The 15,884-nt window shown below is 54.2% G+C and overlaps 2 protein-coding genes across 12 annotated transcripts in view; one reads left to right on the top strand and one right to left on the bottom strand.

Moving 5' to 3' along the window:
• The first annotated feature begins 414 nt into the window (after positions 1–414).
• Gjd3 (gap junction protein, delta 3) lies at positions 415–3,488 on the top strand. The gene has a single exon (NM_178596.3). It carries the CDS (start codon positions 419–421, stop codon positions 1,253–1,255), a length of 837 nt encoding a protein of 278 aa, NP_848711.2. The 5' UTR covers positions 415–418; the 3' UTR covers positions 1,256–3,488.
• A 5,004-nt stretch (positions 3,489–8,492) lies between these two features.
• Rara (retinoic acid receptor, alpha) overlaps positions 8,493–15,884 on the bottom strand; it is a 47,143-nt gene continuing 39,751 nt past the window's right edge. For 6 of the 11 annotated variants that reach the window (XM_006532592.4, XM_030245700.1, XM_006532593.2 and 3 more), the window contains 6 exons: positions 15,249–15,390; positions 13,118–13,278; positions 12,766–12,942; positions 11,649–11,853; positions 10,765–10,923; positions 8,496–10,015 (listed from right to left, as the gene is read on the bottom strand). In XM_006532592.4, the coding sequence (XP_006532655.1) occupies positions 9,798–10,015; positions 10,765–10,923; positions 11,649–11,853; positions 12,766–12,942; positions 13,118–13,278; positions 15,249–15,390 (1,062 nt within the window). In that variant the 3' untranslated portion in view covers positions 8,496–9,797. Of the gene's footprint in view, positions 10,016–10,764; positions 10,924–11,648; positions 11,854–12,765; positions 12,943–13,117; positions 13,279–15,248; positions 15,391–15,884 lie in introns of all 11 variants that reach the window. The other 5 variants (NM_009024.2, NM_001177302.1, NM_001177303.1 and 2 more) reach the window with 1 other exon arrangement.

Here is a 15,884-nt window from a genome sequence, read left to right as displayed (position 1 = left end):
CCGGCCTGGCCCTCCCCTTGCTCCCAGGGGTCTCAAACAGAAGGAACGTAGAATTCTAGACTCCAGTAGCCGCTCTTGCTCCTGGCACAAAAAGCCAGGCCAGCAAGGTTGGCCCTGAAGAAGAACCTAGAATCTGGGGAACCTTAGGGTCTCCCTAGCCAAGCAGGCCCAGGCCAGGTGTGCGGGGAAATCCCTCCTCAGCACCCCTCTATGCCCATATGAAGGAATCCCATAGCTGAGGATGGACTATCCTCACACTCTGACATTAACTCATTAAACCCCAGAAAATATTCTTTCCCTGGCGCCCTCCGAGATTGTTGAGGGACGGGGGTGGGGGTGGGGGTGGGGGGTGGCGGGGGACAGGGGGTATTCAGCCCGCCCCAGCCTGTGACTACCCCCTTTCCTCGTCCCCAGCGTCATGGGGGAGTGGGCGTTCCTAGGCTCCCTGCTGGACGCGGTGCAGCTACAGTCGCCGCTCGTGGGTCGTCTCTGGCTGGTGATCATGCTGATCTTCCGCATCCTGGTGCTGGCCACGGTGGGAGGTGCGGTGTTCGAGGACGAGCAGGAGGAGTTCGTGTGTAACACGTTGCAGCCCGGCTGTCGCCAGACCTGCTACGATCGCGCCTTCCCGGTGTCCCACTACCGCTTCTGGCTCTTCCACATCCTGCTGCTGTCGGCGCCGCCGGTGCTGTTCGTCATCTACTCCATGCACCAGGCCAGCAAGGAGGCGGGTGGTGCGCAGCTGGCCCCGCCGTGCGCGCGCGGGCGTGCCGAGGCGCCGTGCTCCCCGTGCGCCCTGCGCGCTCGCCGCGCGCGCCGCTGCTACCTGCTGAGCGTGGCTCTGCGCCTGCTCGCCGAGCTGGCTTTCCTGGGCGGCCAGGCGCTGCTCTACGGCTTCCGCGTGGACCCGCACTACGCGTGCGCCGGGCCACCTTGTCCGCACACGGTCGACTGTTTCGTGAGCCGGCCCACCGAGAAGACCGTCTTCGTGGTCTTCTACTTCGCCGTCGGGCTGCTGTCGGCGCTGCTCAGCGTGGCGGAGCTGGGTCACCTGCTCTGGAAGGGTCGCCAGCGCGCCAAGCTGCTCCCGCCGCCGCCGCCGTCGCCCTCTTTGCCATCGCAGCGCGGGGACCCCGACCCTTTCGGCCCGCCAGCCTACGCGCACCGCTCACCGGCAGGCGACAGCGAGGGCGAAGGCGGCAGCGGCCACAGCAAAGCGTCGCTGGCTACCGTGCGCCAGGACCTGGCCATCTAGCGGCGAGATCGGAGGCTGGATATCAGCACCCGGGTCCTTGGAGGCAGAAGGCTTTGCTTCTGAAAGACTGCGTAGGACCCTGCCTGAGCAGAAGATGAGCAGAGGGGACCGCCAGGGTTCGGGTGGGGGAGGTGTCGCACTTCCTAGTGCTGGTTACGGCAGCCGTGTTAAATCAGGGAGGCTCCTCGGTGCTGTGATCCCTGCGGAAAGGGAGGACGCCAAGGGCTCCCCTGAGAGGCGGCAAACCGGCCGTGGGTGACCTGATTGTTGCACCGGGGACAAAAATCAACAGTGATGGCAACATTCCCAGGTTCCCTGCTAATTCAGAGAAGAGTGGTTTTCCGTGAGCGCTCTGCACACACTCTCTCTGGACACACTCAGATGGGTTGGCTGCTCAAGCATAGTAAACCTCTATGAGCTGTGTGTATTTGCATGTGTATGCTTGTGAGGGTCCGCACATGCGTGTGTCCACACGTATACATCTCCCAAGTGACAGGCGATAGAGACCTGGGTTCATGCCTGCGTGCACAGAAATGTACATGTATGTCCTTGAAGGCTCTGTGTGGATGCATGTACGCATGCGTCCTGTGTTAGCTCTGTATACACACCTATACACACGTACATTCTGTGTGTGCATCCGCCACCACTGTCAGTCACTAACCCAGCCACCTATGAGGCAACTCTGTCCCCAACAGGAACTGACAGCAAACAGTCCTGTTCAGTCAGATGTGTTCTGGGCCCAGTGGCCAGGCAGGGTAGCCCAGTGGCTAGGCAGGGTAGCTAAGCTCCACCTTGGAGGCTGACTGGGACTGGGGTGGGGCTCGACTTGAAACAGTGCTGTGCTTTCGGCTTACTTCATCTCTGGTCCCACCTGCCATTGTTCCCTGTAATCTATAAATGTGACTGACTCCTACCAATCGTCAAGGAAAGCTGCCCTTCAAAGAGAGGTGTTTCTGGGTCCCCATTCCCTTGCAACTAGCCTAGACTTTTTGTTTTTGTTTTTCGAGACAGGGTTTCTCTGTGTAGCCCTGGCTGTCCTGGAACTCACTTTGTAGACCAGGTTGGCCTCGAACTCAGAAATCCACCTGCCTCTGCCTCCCGAGTGCTGGGATCAAAGGTGTGCGCCACCGACTTTTTTTTTTTCCAAAGAGATGCCACATGGCTCTGTCACCCTTTTCGTTCTGTCCTCTCACCTGTGTTCCTCCTTTGTCACCTGTGTGGCCATCCTGAATACCCTCACTAGGACCAAGTGATTAAGCCCTGACAGAGCAGGCCTGGCTGCCTTCCCCTGCACCCCTGGCTCTGTCAGATCCACTGCCCAGGCCCTGCCGTTAGCCACCATACCCCAAACAGCTCGTTCTCCCCCACACCAGCCTTCCTCTGGCCTTTGTATGCCCTGGGAGCTTTCTACATAGCCTTATTGGCCATAGGGGAATTCCCTGTTCTTGGGGTACAACCAGCCTTTTCCCCAGGCTTGCTGCACACTAGGCTCCCCTTAGTTGGGCCTCCACCCCTACCTTGCCATCCGTCAAACCAGCCTGAAGTTTCTGTCCCCGGCAAGCATGCCCACTTGGTATGCCAGTTTTAGACATGCTGTTGGGTGCAGTCTTACTTTCTGAAGGCCTGCCCCCCCCCCATTGCCTGCCTTTGTCTTTTGGTCTCATTTGAAGAAAATGTGCCTCAAGGCATGGCTTTCTCTGCCCTGAGCTACAGTCAGGCACCCTGTGTTCCAGCCTCGTACCATCTGGGCATGACATATAGTGTTTTGGGCTCCATCACTCCATCACCATGCTGAAGCCCACGCCCGCACTCCCAGTGGACGAGTCTGGTTCTCGGATGTCGGGTCGAAAGCCTGGAACCCTCCACTCAAGCATACTCGTGGATGTCCAGCTGCCTTCCAAAGACAGTCACTCAACAATAGCGGTTCAAGATCACTCACATTCAATACAGTTGCACATGAGACACAATGTAATATTTAGGTTTGATTTTGATTTCTGAGATAGGATTTTTGGGGTTTTGTGTTTTGTTTTGTTTTGTTTTTGTTTTGTTTGAGATAGATACATAGCCCTGGCTGGCTAGGAACTCAATTTGAGGCTGACCTCAAATTCAGTGACTTCAGAGACTGTCCCTGGCTCCCACTGCCAGGATTAAAAGCACACATCCATACTTACAATGTAATTTCCAATTTTCATTCAACCACATTAAAAAAGCAAACGGACACAGGCAAGATTAATGTAAGTAGTGTTGTTTTCTTTAACCTACCTTATCCAAAACAGTCCCGCTTGAGCGCATCGTCCGTCAGTGTCTGCAAGGATCAAGGAGATATTTCCCATTCTTTTTCTCACACCAACCTAGAGTGTACTGTACACATAAGGTACATGCCAGTTCAAACCAGCCCAGTCTGCAGACACGGGTGTGGCTGGCTGGCACATGCAGCCCAGATCCAGATGTTGGGCACCTACATCTACAGGCTGGCACTTCTGTCCTCATAGAGTTTGCATTTTGGTGGGAAAGACATCAGAAAAGATAAGGGGAGAGCGATGTTCCTGAGGAGGTGACACTTAAGGGACCAGTCATGAAGCCGTTTCCAAGAAAAGCATTCAGGTATTCAGGTAGCCAGTGCCAAACCTCGAGGTGGAGGTGTGCCAAAGCCAACAGAGAGACTAGTGTGGCTGGAGTTGATCGAACATGGATGGATGTGGTAAGGAGTGGCCAGCAACTTAGAAACAGTCCATCAGATCTTTTTTTTTTTTTTTTTTTTTTGGTTTTTCGAGACAGGGTTTCTCTGTGCAGCCCTGGCTGTCCTGGAACTCACTCTGTAGACCAGGCTGGCCTCAAACTCAGAAATCCGCCTGCCTCTGCCTCCCAAGTGTGGTCCACTCCCTTACTGGCGCACCTCCACCTGGTGGGACCACCTCTGCCAGCTGTTGTCCAAGCATCTGCAGCTTGTTTTCTGTAAGACACCAGTCACCTACACCTCTCTCATCAGCATCTCCTGTGTCTGGTGTTCTCCGCCCCTGCAGCAGCTGCCCAGGATCGTCTGTTGCCTAGAGCTGCCCACAGCCTCTGCTCCTGCCCTAGATAGCGCCTTTTGAACTTAGCCTTGCCAGCATAAATCTCCCTTCAGGGCTGAATGCTGCTTCTGTCACCCTTGTCCCAGCCTCTGCAGCCGCACCTTCTCCATAGTCACTCACAACCAGATGTGAGCTGCTGACAAATTCTGATCACAACAAGCCACCTAATTATCCCCACACCCCACACAGTTAGTGTCCCGAAGGAAGGGGACTCATCTGGCATAGATTCCCGAGTCTCCATAGGGAAACGCTTCTGACTTGGTCCATTACTGATCTTCCGAGTCCCTCTGTCCTCTGTTTGCGGAAGGAAGATGAGTTTTGGCACGACAAGAGCTCAGCTAGGGGTGTGTCTGCCTCCAGGCGACATTCCCATAGCCTCCGAGGAGGCATTATGGGAATCCAAAGTGTAGAGGCTGCAGGCGGAGTGCAGTTTGGTGGAGTGCTTGCTGAGAGGGAAACCATGGGCTCGATCCCCAGGCACGGGGAGGTGGAGGCAGGAGGATCAGAAATGCTGGGTTATATCCTTGATTATATAGTGAATCCAGGGCCATCCTGGGATACCCGAGACCCTGTCCAAAAAACAGAGGGTTGAGTAGGCTGGAGTGAACTACGTGTGGCGGCATACAACTGTAATCTCAGATTCTAAGAGGCTGAGGCAGGAGAATCTCAAAATTCCAGGCTTGCTCGAGCTACAGAGCAAGACCAACAGAGATGAAGAATGTTGTTAATCATTGTGAGCACCCAGGATAAACTCTCACAGGACAGGAAAAAAAAAATACTAACAATAAATTTTTTAAAAAATCCCACTCAAAATGTCACCACTAGACCTGGGTTACATAAAAAGACAGACAATGTCTTAAAAAATAAAACAGGTCAGGTGTGAGCGTGCTCCCTTTTAATCCCAGAACTTGGGAGGCACAGCGAGAGGAGCTCTGTGAGGAGCACCAAACGTAGCATCTAAACAAGTCAGGACTCCATCGCAAAACCCTGTCTCAAAAACAGAAAAATCTGGAGAAACTGCTTCACAGCAACGAACTGTGGAACAGGAAAGACAGCTCAGGCCCAGCAAGTCACCACAGGGAAGACACTCCGCCAAGAGGGGCCTCACCAACACACGGGCCTCTTTTAGGTTGTTGTCAAAATGTCCTGTTAGCATTTTGTGGAAAGGGACAATGAACCTCAAGATAGCTCGCCAAAGCTTATCTGTAAAGTTCCAGAGGCTGGAGGGATGGTGTAGCCTGTGGTAAAGCGATTGGCCTGAGGGCAGGAGAACCGAGATCAGATCTTTAGCATCCACCTAAAAACAATGGGCCCATTGATGCAAATGCAGGGGTATAGAGGCAGTGGAGTCCTGTGGCTTGCTGGCCAGCCCGTCCAGGTCCAGCCACGTTTGTGAACTCCAGGCTCAGTGAGAGACCCTGCCTAAAAGATACTGTAGGCTCAGGTCAAGCCAGCCACAGTGAATGGGAAAGGGGGTCACCAAGCCCCACCCCAACTGCGGAGCTACTGGCAGTTGCTAGCTCCTCGGAGAGGGAGTGAGTTTTCTTCAGGGATGATCTAGCAGGTGGCCCTATACCTATGGGTGCATAGGCAGCACCAAGTAGACTCAGTGGGTTTTTAAATAGGGCACATGAGGCTGGAGAGATGGGTCAGTAGTTAAGAACATGAGTTGTTCTTCCAAAGGACCAAGGTTCAAATCCCAGCACCCACATAGCAGTTCACAACTGTTCCAGGGGTTCTGATACCCTCACACAGACGTACATGGAGGCAGAATACTAATGGAAATAAAATATAAAAAAATTAAAAGGGCACATGAAGTTGTTGGGGGCACTGGCGAGGGGGCAGAAGTGGGGGAGTGGGGATGGAGGTGTATTTGATCAAATTCAGTATATGCAAGTATAAAATCTCAAAAAATAGGTAGCTGAAGAATTTCAAATATACACAAAATCATCACACAAACTTTCAAAAAAAATTTTTTTAAAGATTTATTTCACGTATTTGAGTACTGTGACACTGTCTTCAGACACACCAGAAGAGGGCGTCAGATCTCATTACAGATGGTTGTGAGCCACCATGTGGTTGTTGGGATTGAACTCACGACCTCTGGAAGAGCAGTCAGGGCTCTTAACCGCTGAACCATCGCTCCAGCCCCTCAAAGTATTTTACTACATATCTGTGTGCACACGTGTATGTGTGTCCACAGTATGAATATGGAGGTCAGAGAACAGCTTGTGGAAGTTGGTTTTCTGCTCACACGGGTCCTGGGGATCAGCCTCAGGGTGTCAGGTTTGCTGGCAAGCTCCTTTCCTGCTCTGCCATGTCACCCAGGCCTCACACAACTTAGTGTCCTATTGGACGTTTGTTCACACAGTCAAGAGCCACTTGGAGGGCCCAGAGAGATGGCTGAGCAGTTTAGAAGGCATACTGTTCTCCCAGAGGGCTTGAGCTCAGTTCCCAGCACCCCATGTCAGGTGATTCCATCTCCAGGGAACCCACCATCCTCTTAGAGTCTGTGGGTATCTATCTGCAAGCACACAGAAACATGAATTGTACAAAGTTGTCAGTTCACCTATTTTGTGTATGAAACAATGTTTCCCCCTTTTTGTCTCTGGACCTTAGATAGGTCAGTTTGTACCTCCACCCTCTCTTTAGTTTCCCTATTTCTTGTTTGTTCTGTGCTGGGGACAGACCTCAGGACCTGCATATGCTGAACAAGTACTCACTTGCTTGAACCACTGCTAACCCAGAACCCTTCCTCAGTTGAGTTTCTTTTCTCCTCCTGTCTCTCTCTCTCAACAGGGTATCTCTGTGTGTAACCCTGGCTGTCCTGGAACTCAATCTATATACCAGACTGGCCTCAAACTCAGAGATCTGCCTGCCTCAGCCTCCCTCTTCTGGAGTGCCTGAAGAGAGTGGCAGTGTGCTCACATACATCAAATAAAGAAATGAATTAAAAAAAAGATTTATTTATTATATGTAAGTACACTGTAGCTGTCTTCAGACACCCAGAAGAGGGTGTCAGATCTTATTATGGATGGTTGTGAGCCATCTCTCCAGCCTTAAAGTATTTATTAATGTAGTGAAATCCCCTACTCTTTGTTCTTGCTTTATAATGCTATGTGATAGCAAATACCCTGGTTTTTCCTTTTTTAGGGCAAGATTTTACTATGTAGTCCAGGAACTTGCTGTGTTATACACCAGACTGGCCTTGAACTTGTAGTAGTCCTATTGCCTATGCCTCCTCAAGCACATACTGGTTCTTGTAAGGCCATGTACATTTATTTCAGCTAAATAACCACGTTTGAAAATTACTAGTGGGGGCTGGAGAGATGGCTCAGCGGTTAAGTATACTGACTGTTCTTCCAGAGGTCCTGAGTTCAATTCCCAGCACCCACATGGTGGCTTACAACCATCTGTAATGGGATCTGAGGGACAGTATATCACATACATAAAATAAATAAATAAATCTTAAAAAAAAAAAAGAAAAAGAAAATTACTAGTGAAGTATCTTCCCAATGCTCCCGAGACAGTGAGTTAAGTGAGCAGCTGCTGCCACCTAGTGGCTGACATAGACATGGCTAGAGCCTCTAGGGAAAGAACCGGTTGGCTCAGCTTCCCTGCCAAGGACAGAGGGACTCCAAGCACCTTGGGGTATGTGATGCATCTGGTGTCTCAGAAGTGTTTCCCCAAGGAAGAACCCCAGGTTGAGCAGGGACCCTGAGTGCTCAACTTGCCACTGTGTGTCACCCTGGGCAAGGAAGGACATTGGTTTCCCTGGGCTGAGATATGACAGTAAGGAACTGATAGTGGCAGGATTGTGAACATCAAGTGTAGCCACTGGTCTGTCACTGGGTAACTTCAAGGCCAGGGGCTCTGAGGCCAAGGACTGGCTTCCTCTCTCAGATTGTGGGGAGGGGCTTTCCTCCTCCTCCTGCTCAGCTCTCCTTTCCCAGAATCCCCCGCTGTAGGTGAGACTCTCCCTGCCCCCGGTTTGAGGCCACTGCCAGATTGGGTCTATCTCAGCTCTCAGGGTCTCTGGCCAAGTCTTTGGCACTTAGTGCTTGTGCCAAGCCACTGTGACCCAGAGCCTGTAGAAAGTTCCCATCTTGAGTCCCCTGCCCAGACAGGGAGAGGAGAGGGTGGAGGCAGAGAGGCAAGAGGCATTATAGAATAAATAGAACTTTATTCTTTCTCCAGTAGATCTCAGTGGAAACCCAGCAGGAACAGGTGCGCCAGTGGGCTCCAGGGTGAGACCCCACCCAGGCAGGAGGGCAAGGTAGAGCCTGCTCCCCCAGCCCAGGGGTGTAGGGGAGGGGACCCCCTGGAGTCCCGTCCTGCGGGGCAAGGAGGGGGCCAAGAGGGGTTGGGGGTAGGCTGGGGGAATTGGAGGAACTCAGGCCGTGTGTGTGTGTGTGTGTGTGTGTGTGTGTGTGTGTGTGTGTGTGTGTGTGTGTGTTGAAGGGCCCCATGGGGTGCTGGTGGCTATGAGGCTGGGGGCTGGGGTAACTTGGACCCCTTAGCCGGCCCCTTCACAGTGGGGCTGGGGCTTGGATGAAGTGAGCTCTGACGGGCAGTGAGGAGGAACAGTCTATCCCAGGGGCCCTAGCTTCACCCTTACCCTGATTATTGGTGGGTAGGGGGACAAGCCAAAAGCCAGGATCCTCTCCTCCCAGGGATAGCTGCCCAAGATGCCCACACCCAGTGGCTGGGCAGAGGGGGGAGGGGAAGCTGCTTTCCTGCACGGGACAGGGAAGGTGGCCTTGGAAAGTTAGTATTTCACAGTATTAGAGAAAACTGAGGAGCAAAGACTGGGATGTGGGAGCATCTGCTGGGACATCAAAGGAGAGGGGATCCCTTCCGAGCCCTGCCCGTCCCCGGGACCCACCCCCTTCAGCTCGAGATCCAGCTCCCCCAATACACAGCACAAATTCCTTCAGTATAAATGTGCTTAAAATGAAAATTCTTATTAAAAAAAACCAAAAAACAAAAAAACAAAAACAAAAAAATTAAAATAAAAACAAAACCAACGAGAATTAATATCTGGGGATTGGTACGCAGGATATGTACAGGGAGTCTCCCCCACCCTGGGCACCCTCTGTCACCATCCAAAGCGGGGGTCGGGGGGAAGTCCCCATCTGGGGAGCGATGGCTTGAGTTCCGAGGACAGGGAGCCAGGTCCCGGCGTTTGCTGGTGATGAAGACGTGGCAAGGTGGGTGAGGGCTCAGGCCCAGGTCCTCATGTGGCTCAACGCCTGGCCCGATGCCAGCCCAGGCTGCCGGAAGAGGGCAGTCCATCTTGGGTCCAGGCCTCTGTCCACAGAGTCACTGCCTTCTCCTTCCTGTCCCCCCTGGAAGGTACCCAGTTCTGTCTGAGAGGACAAGCGGGCCCGGGGCCGACAGGTCACACGGCCAGCAGGAAGGCAGAGAAAGCCAGGGCAGGGGTGAGGGCTGTCCGTGTGTCGAGGTGGTCATGGGGATTGGGTGGCTGGGCTGCTTCTGTGGGAGCTGGGACTGAGGCTGGGGCTACAGCTACCCGGAGGGGGGGCCAGGCCACCCCCATCTCGTGTTCCGCCCCCCGACTGTCCGCTTAGAGTGTCCAAGCCCTCAGAGTTCTCCAGCATTTCCTGGATCAGCGGTGGCATGGAGCCTGGGATCTCCATCTTCAATGTGATCACCCGTTCAGCTCCTGTGGGGAAGGAGGTGGGGGTCAGAGACCTGGCCCAGAAGGGAGGGTCACAGGGTAAGGGGATCACTGCCACCCACCTGGGCATCTACCACGCACTGCACCTGCACCTGGGGCTTGTGCCCGCATCACAGGCCTGCTCTCCTGAGCCCATGGTGTGGTGACTGGGTGAAGCATTCTAAATTCAGGCTTGGCTTATCTAGATTTGGCCCCTATGCCTCATGTTTAATCCAGCAGGTGCTTCCAAACACCATCGCCATCCCTCCACTGCCCTCCCACCCCCCAGGAAAATGAGGCTCAGAGCTGGCAAATGCAGTTTTCACAGACCACACCCACATGACCTATTACGGAGGCCTGTCTTAAAGTACCACGGAGAAGTGACAGCTAGAGAGTCCCAGCCTAGACAGATGGGGACATGCCAGGTTCAGACGAGGAAGACACCATGTAGATGCCAAGACGTGAGGTGCCAGCTTGACTGTGGGCAGTGGTCCTAAGCCAGTCCTGGGTGGGCCTTCCTCTAGGTCAATGGTTCTCGGCCTTCCTAATGGCGCAACCCTTTAATACAGTTCCTCATGTTGTGGTGACCCCCCAACCATAAAATTATTCTGTTGCTACTTCAAATCTGTAATTGGGCTGTTATGAACTGTCAGGTAAACACCTGACACGAGGCTCACTGTGAGAGTCATGTGACCCCAGAGGGGTTTCGACCCCTTATGTTGGAAACCACTCCTGGTGGTGAAGATGACACTCACCCTTGGCGCTGATGCTCCGAAGGTCTGTGATCTTCATCAGCATCTTGGGGAACATGTGGGGTCGGCTGGGCCTCCGTTTCCGGACGTAGACTTTCAGTGCTTCCAGCAGCGGCTCTTGCAGCATGTCCACCTTGTCTGGCTGCTCCAGGTCCTGTCGGTCTGAGCACAAAACTGTCCCTGAGCAGGAGCCCCACCCCACCCCTAGCCAACTCCACCAACCGAGAATACACACAGCTGCTTTCCCAGATCTGGCCACTTGGGGGCGGGTCTGCCCAAGTCACAGAGGGCAGAAGGCTGCTCCCATATACCTGGCCACAGGGTAGGCCAGGAAGGGTCTCTGGGCTGGTAGGCAAGAAGAGAAGCTTTCTACTCTAAAAAAAAGAGTGGGGTGTGGGCTTCTCAAAGCTCAGCAGCTATGGTGGTGGAGATGGACACCCCTGGCCCAACACGGGTAGCGCTCCTCATAGAAAGCAGGGACGTCCCAGCAGGTCACCATCATTACTACAGCAGTGTGACATGGAATAAAATAATAATTAACATTAACTGTTAACTGGGTCTTATTCTTTTTGTTTGTTTTTGTTTTTCGAGACAGGGTTTCTCTGTATAGCTCTGGCTGTCCTGGAACTCACTCTGTAGACCAGGCTGGCCTCAAACTCAGAAATCCACCTGCCTCTGCCTCCCGAGTGCTGGGATTAAAGGCGTGCGCCACCACGTCCGGCCTGGGTCTTATTCTTGACCCAGGTCTCAGATGAAGATCACAGACCTTCGGAGCTTATTCTAGACTGGTGCTTGCTGCCTGAGACCCTGGTCTTGTGTGCCCAGAGTCCGGACCTGCCCCTCCAGGCCTCCACATGCCTCCTGAGAGCCACCAGCGCCTCACCCACCTCCACAGATGAGGCAGATGGCACTGAGCAGTCCAGTCTCAGCATCGTCCATCTCCAGGGGCAGCAGCTGGTTGGCGAAGGCAAAGACCAAGTCGGTGAGGGGGCCAAAGCCAGCGTTGTGCATCTGAGTCCGGTTCAGGGTCAGTCCATCTGAGAAGGTCATTGTGTCTTGCTCAGGCGTGTACCGCGTGCAGATTCGCAGAATCTGGGTGCAGAGGGTGTACACAAGGTTCAGAGGCTGGAGGCGCCCCCACCTTCTGGCCCAGCAGCCCCTGGCACACCAGTTCCAGCATCCCCAGAGGCCTCTCTCTTGCCCTGGCAAGCAGCCAGAGCATGGCTGGCTGACAAGAATTTCCTCCAGTGATGGAAAGGTTCTGTCTGCAGCATCCGAGGCAGTAGCCACCGGCCCCATGTGGCTACCGAGCACTCGAGAAGTGGCTAATGCAACGGAGGGACTGAACTGAGTCTAATTGTAATTAAATTTAAATAGGCGCGCATCTCCACCGCTACTGCTCCGGGCAGCAGATCTAGGCCACGCTGCCTTCGTATAGAGAAATCACGAGGGAAAGGAGTTTCCAGCCAGCAAGAAACAAGGCAGATCTGTTCCTAGGACCATCCCATTCAACCCCAACAGTTCGTACCCAATGGCGCCTCCCCCATCTGTGCACTGGGGACCCGGCACTTGATGACCTTCCCTTCCCAGAAGCCTCTCCACACTTCTAGTTCTCCACCTAGGATGTGTCTTTGAAGGAATAGGTGGTGGACTGAACCCCTGAGAGTGATTATGGGGAGTCCTCCTCTTAGCCTTCACTCGTGACAGTTCTTATTACGTCCAGCATCCCGCTCACAACTCAGGCCACCAAACGCTCTGGCGTGCCAACTCCATCCAGCACTGTGTCCCAGCAGCAGACCTTTCTACTTCCTGTTCCCAGGATAATGCCACCTTCCCACAACACAGCTAAGTGGACAAGGTGCCCACAGGAGTGGAAGAAAGTGGCCCAACGTGAGCGGTGGGGGATTTGGATTCGGGGGAAAGCATCGGGGAAAGTGGCCATCTGGCTGGGAACAGATCCTACAAGGGCCGGAACCCGGCTGGAGAGCAGGGGCAGACTCTCACCAGGATATCCAGGCAGGCAGCCTTGAGGAGGGTGATCTGGTCGGCGATGGTGAGGGTGGTGAAGCCGGGAAGCTGCTTGGCGAACTCCACAGTCTTAATGATGCACTTGGTGGAGAGTTCACTGAACTTGTCCCAGAGGTCAATGTCCAGGGAGACTCGTTGTTCTGAGCTGTTGTTCTGGGGGAGGCAGGGAGGGTCAGGGCCTCAGCTACGGCACTGGCACCCGCTTCAGCCTGGCCGCTCGCTGCCTTTCGCCCTCTGCTCAGCCTACACTTCCTGACAGTGTAGGAGGAGACAGGGGAAGGGCAGCAGAGGCGGCCTGGGTGTGCAGTACCCCTCGCGGCTGGCATACCGTAGTGTACTTGCCCAGCTGGCAGAGGGCCGGGAAGGTCTCCTGGTGCGCTTTGCGAACCTTCTCAATGAGCTCGCCCACCTCAGGCGTCAGCGTGTAGCTCTCTGAGCACTCGGGCTTGGGTGCCTCTTTCTTCTTTTTGTTTCGATCGTTTCGCACCGCTGGGGGGAGGGAGGGGTGGAAGGGGGGACATGGGTTGGTTAGAGAGTGACTGCTTTTGGCTCGGGGTCGTCCAGCCTATGCTGTCCACCACCCAGACAGACACACACAGACAGACAGACAGATCCACAAAACAGTGCCCCACACTAACCTGTCTGACTCATATCCTAAATCCTATTTTAGGGCCTGGGACTGTGGCTGAGGCCACACCACACATGTGCACATATGCCCTCCGCCAGTGTGTGGTACCCTGTCGTCATGCACCCATGGCAGCAGCCCACACTCTAAGAACATGTGCCCAGGTTGGCAGTCACACACACTGAGTCCCCGCTTTGGTGCCTGCCAGGAATCCCTGCTGTCCCAGCTCTCCTGGCAGCGATCTCCCTGGGGGATTCCTAAGACTGGCTCAAAGCAGCTTCCCTGGGCAGGCAGGGAATAAGGCTCCCCAACCAGAGAATGGGGGCCCCCTGGCAGAAGAATCTCTTGGCCCATTAGCCGGGGAGCTGACAGATCGCTGGGAGGGGGGCGCTGAGCCGCACACACCGCTCGGGCTTTAAAGAAGCGATGGGGTCGTTACCAGCCGATTATCCCAGACACACAATCACTCACAGGGCCTCCGTGGCGGCTGCTGACGCGGGAGGAAGGAAGGGTGGGGGTGGGGGTCCAGGGAGGGGACGGGGGGGGGGTGATGGGGGGGGAAGCTGGCATAATTTGGAGATCACTCATGTCGATTCTGCAAATTCAATAAAGTGCAGGGGAGAGAAGGGAGAGGCAGAGTGGGGGATAATTTGGGAAGAGAAAATTGCAGCTGTGACAAGACGTTTATCATTCGGAAGCTTTAATTCTATTGAAATGGCAGCTGCTCAGCTCCGGGGCACGGAGCAGCCGGGAGAGGGAGAGGAGGGAGAGAAAGAAAGGGGGAGTTGTTGTGGGAAGGAGAGGGGGTCCCCACCCTCGTCCTGTTCTAATAGTTCAAAGAAGGAAGGTGGGGCAAAGGGAGAAGGAAGTGACGGCCCCTTTACCAAAAGGTCTCAGTTCTGCACGTCCCAAGTTGTCACAGACTCTGCAGAGGACCGTCACTAGTCACTACTTCCTGAGTACAAGACCAGCACTCCCGTGTCTCTGGTGACAGGAGGCAGCAGGATATCCAGCTCCCCAATTCCTGGCTGGGGCTGCTGGTGCATTAGTCAGAACCATCTTTCTCAGCACCCCTCCCCACAAAGGGCTGGAGGGGGTCTTGCAGCCCCCTCCCCCACCTCATCCCCCAAGGCTCGGGCTCCATGGCAACGGCCACGCAGACAAGGAGGCGTCTGTCAGCGTCATTTATCTCTGACATCATCAATCACTGGTCACCACGGCAACACCCATGATTCAACACAAGAGGGTCTCCCCGTCCAGCCCTCCCCTCTGTCCCTCCCTCCGTCAGGGCCTCAGCTGAGCCCAAACTGGAAACCCCCTTTCCTCTGGGATCTGAGAAGCCCAATTCTCTTCCAACTCAGGGTTCCAGGTTTATCCAGACAATGGCTTCAGGGGGTCCTATGTCAGCCCCCCCATACATACAGACCAACTTCACACCTTTTCGAGTTCAGGCCTCTCCCTTAAGATACAGGAGGGACTGGGATAAGCTACTGAGCCACACCCAAAGCCAAGCAAAACCCAGAAGAAAGCTATCCTGGGGGCAGGCACCCCATACACAAGCAGGCATGCAAGCAACCACCATGCTAAGGGGACCGCTCTGTGCATTCTGGGCTTAACACCAAACGATCCATGGACACGCAGCCAGCCAGACTCCCAGGTTTGTGGTGTTATCTACAAAGCATCCTTAACTAGAAGCTTGCCCGCCTGCCGCGGCACACATGTTCCCACATGTATACACAGGCACACACACACACACACACACACACACACACACACAGCACCCCTGCACGCCCCACCTTGGGCGGGGCTTGGCCCCTGGCCCTGCGACACTCACACTCCTTGGACATGCCCACGTCGAAACATTTCTGCAGCCGGCAGTACTGGCAGCGGTTCCGGGTCACCTTGTTGATGATGCAGTTCTTGTCCCGGTGACACGTATACACCATGTTCTTCTGGATGCTTCGTCGGAAGAAGCCCTGGGGACAGGAGAAGGAGACGGGTTATCCACACCCACAGCGGGAGCAGCCTAGCAGCTACCCCTAAGCTTTTGCTATGGCCTATGTAATAATGGTAGAAAAATGGGGGAGGATGACTCTTTTGAAAAGATGCTCTCTGGGAGAGCCCAAGCCTGTCGCTATCTCACAGGCTGGCCTGGAGTCTTCCCTAGCCAACATCCCTGTACCTGATTTTTTTTTTCAGAGACAAAGACTCAGGGCTGCAGAGGACACAGGACACACAAGGTTGGAGATGGGAAAGGAGGCATCTGGAACTCACAGCCTGGACTCAGGACACAGCATGAAAAGACAGCAGGATGAGCTGGGTGTGGTAAAGAGTTCCTTTAATCCCAGCACTTGGGAGGCTTGAAGCCAAGTGGATTTCTGAGAGTCTGACTTCAGCCTGGTCTATATAGAGTTCCAGGACAACCAGAGCTGCATAATAGAGACACTTTGTCTCAAAAGACTGTCCCCCC

The sequence above is a fragment of the Mus musculus genome, chromosome 11 (genome assembly GCF_000001635.26).
Source record: "Mus musculus strain C57BL/6J chromosome 11, GRCm38.p6 C57BL/6J".
NCBI classification, from domain to species: Eukaryota; Metazoa; Chordata; class Mammalia; order Rodentia; family Muridae; genus Mus; species Mus musculus.
Note: the sequence above shows the minus strand (reverse complement) of the source record. Positions and strands in the feature narration are given on the sequence as shown.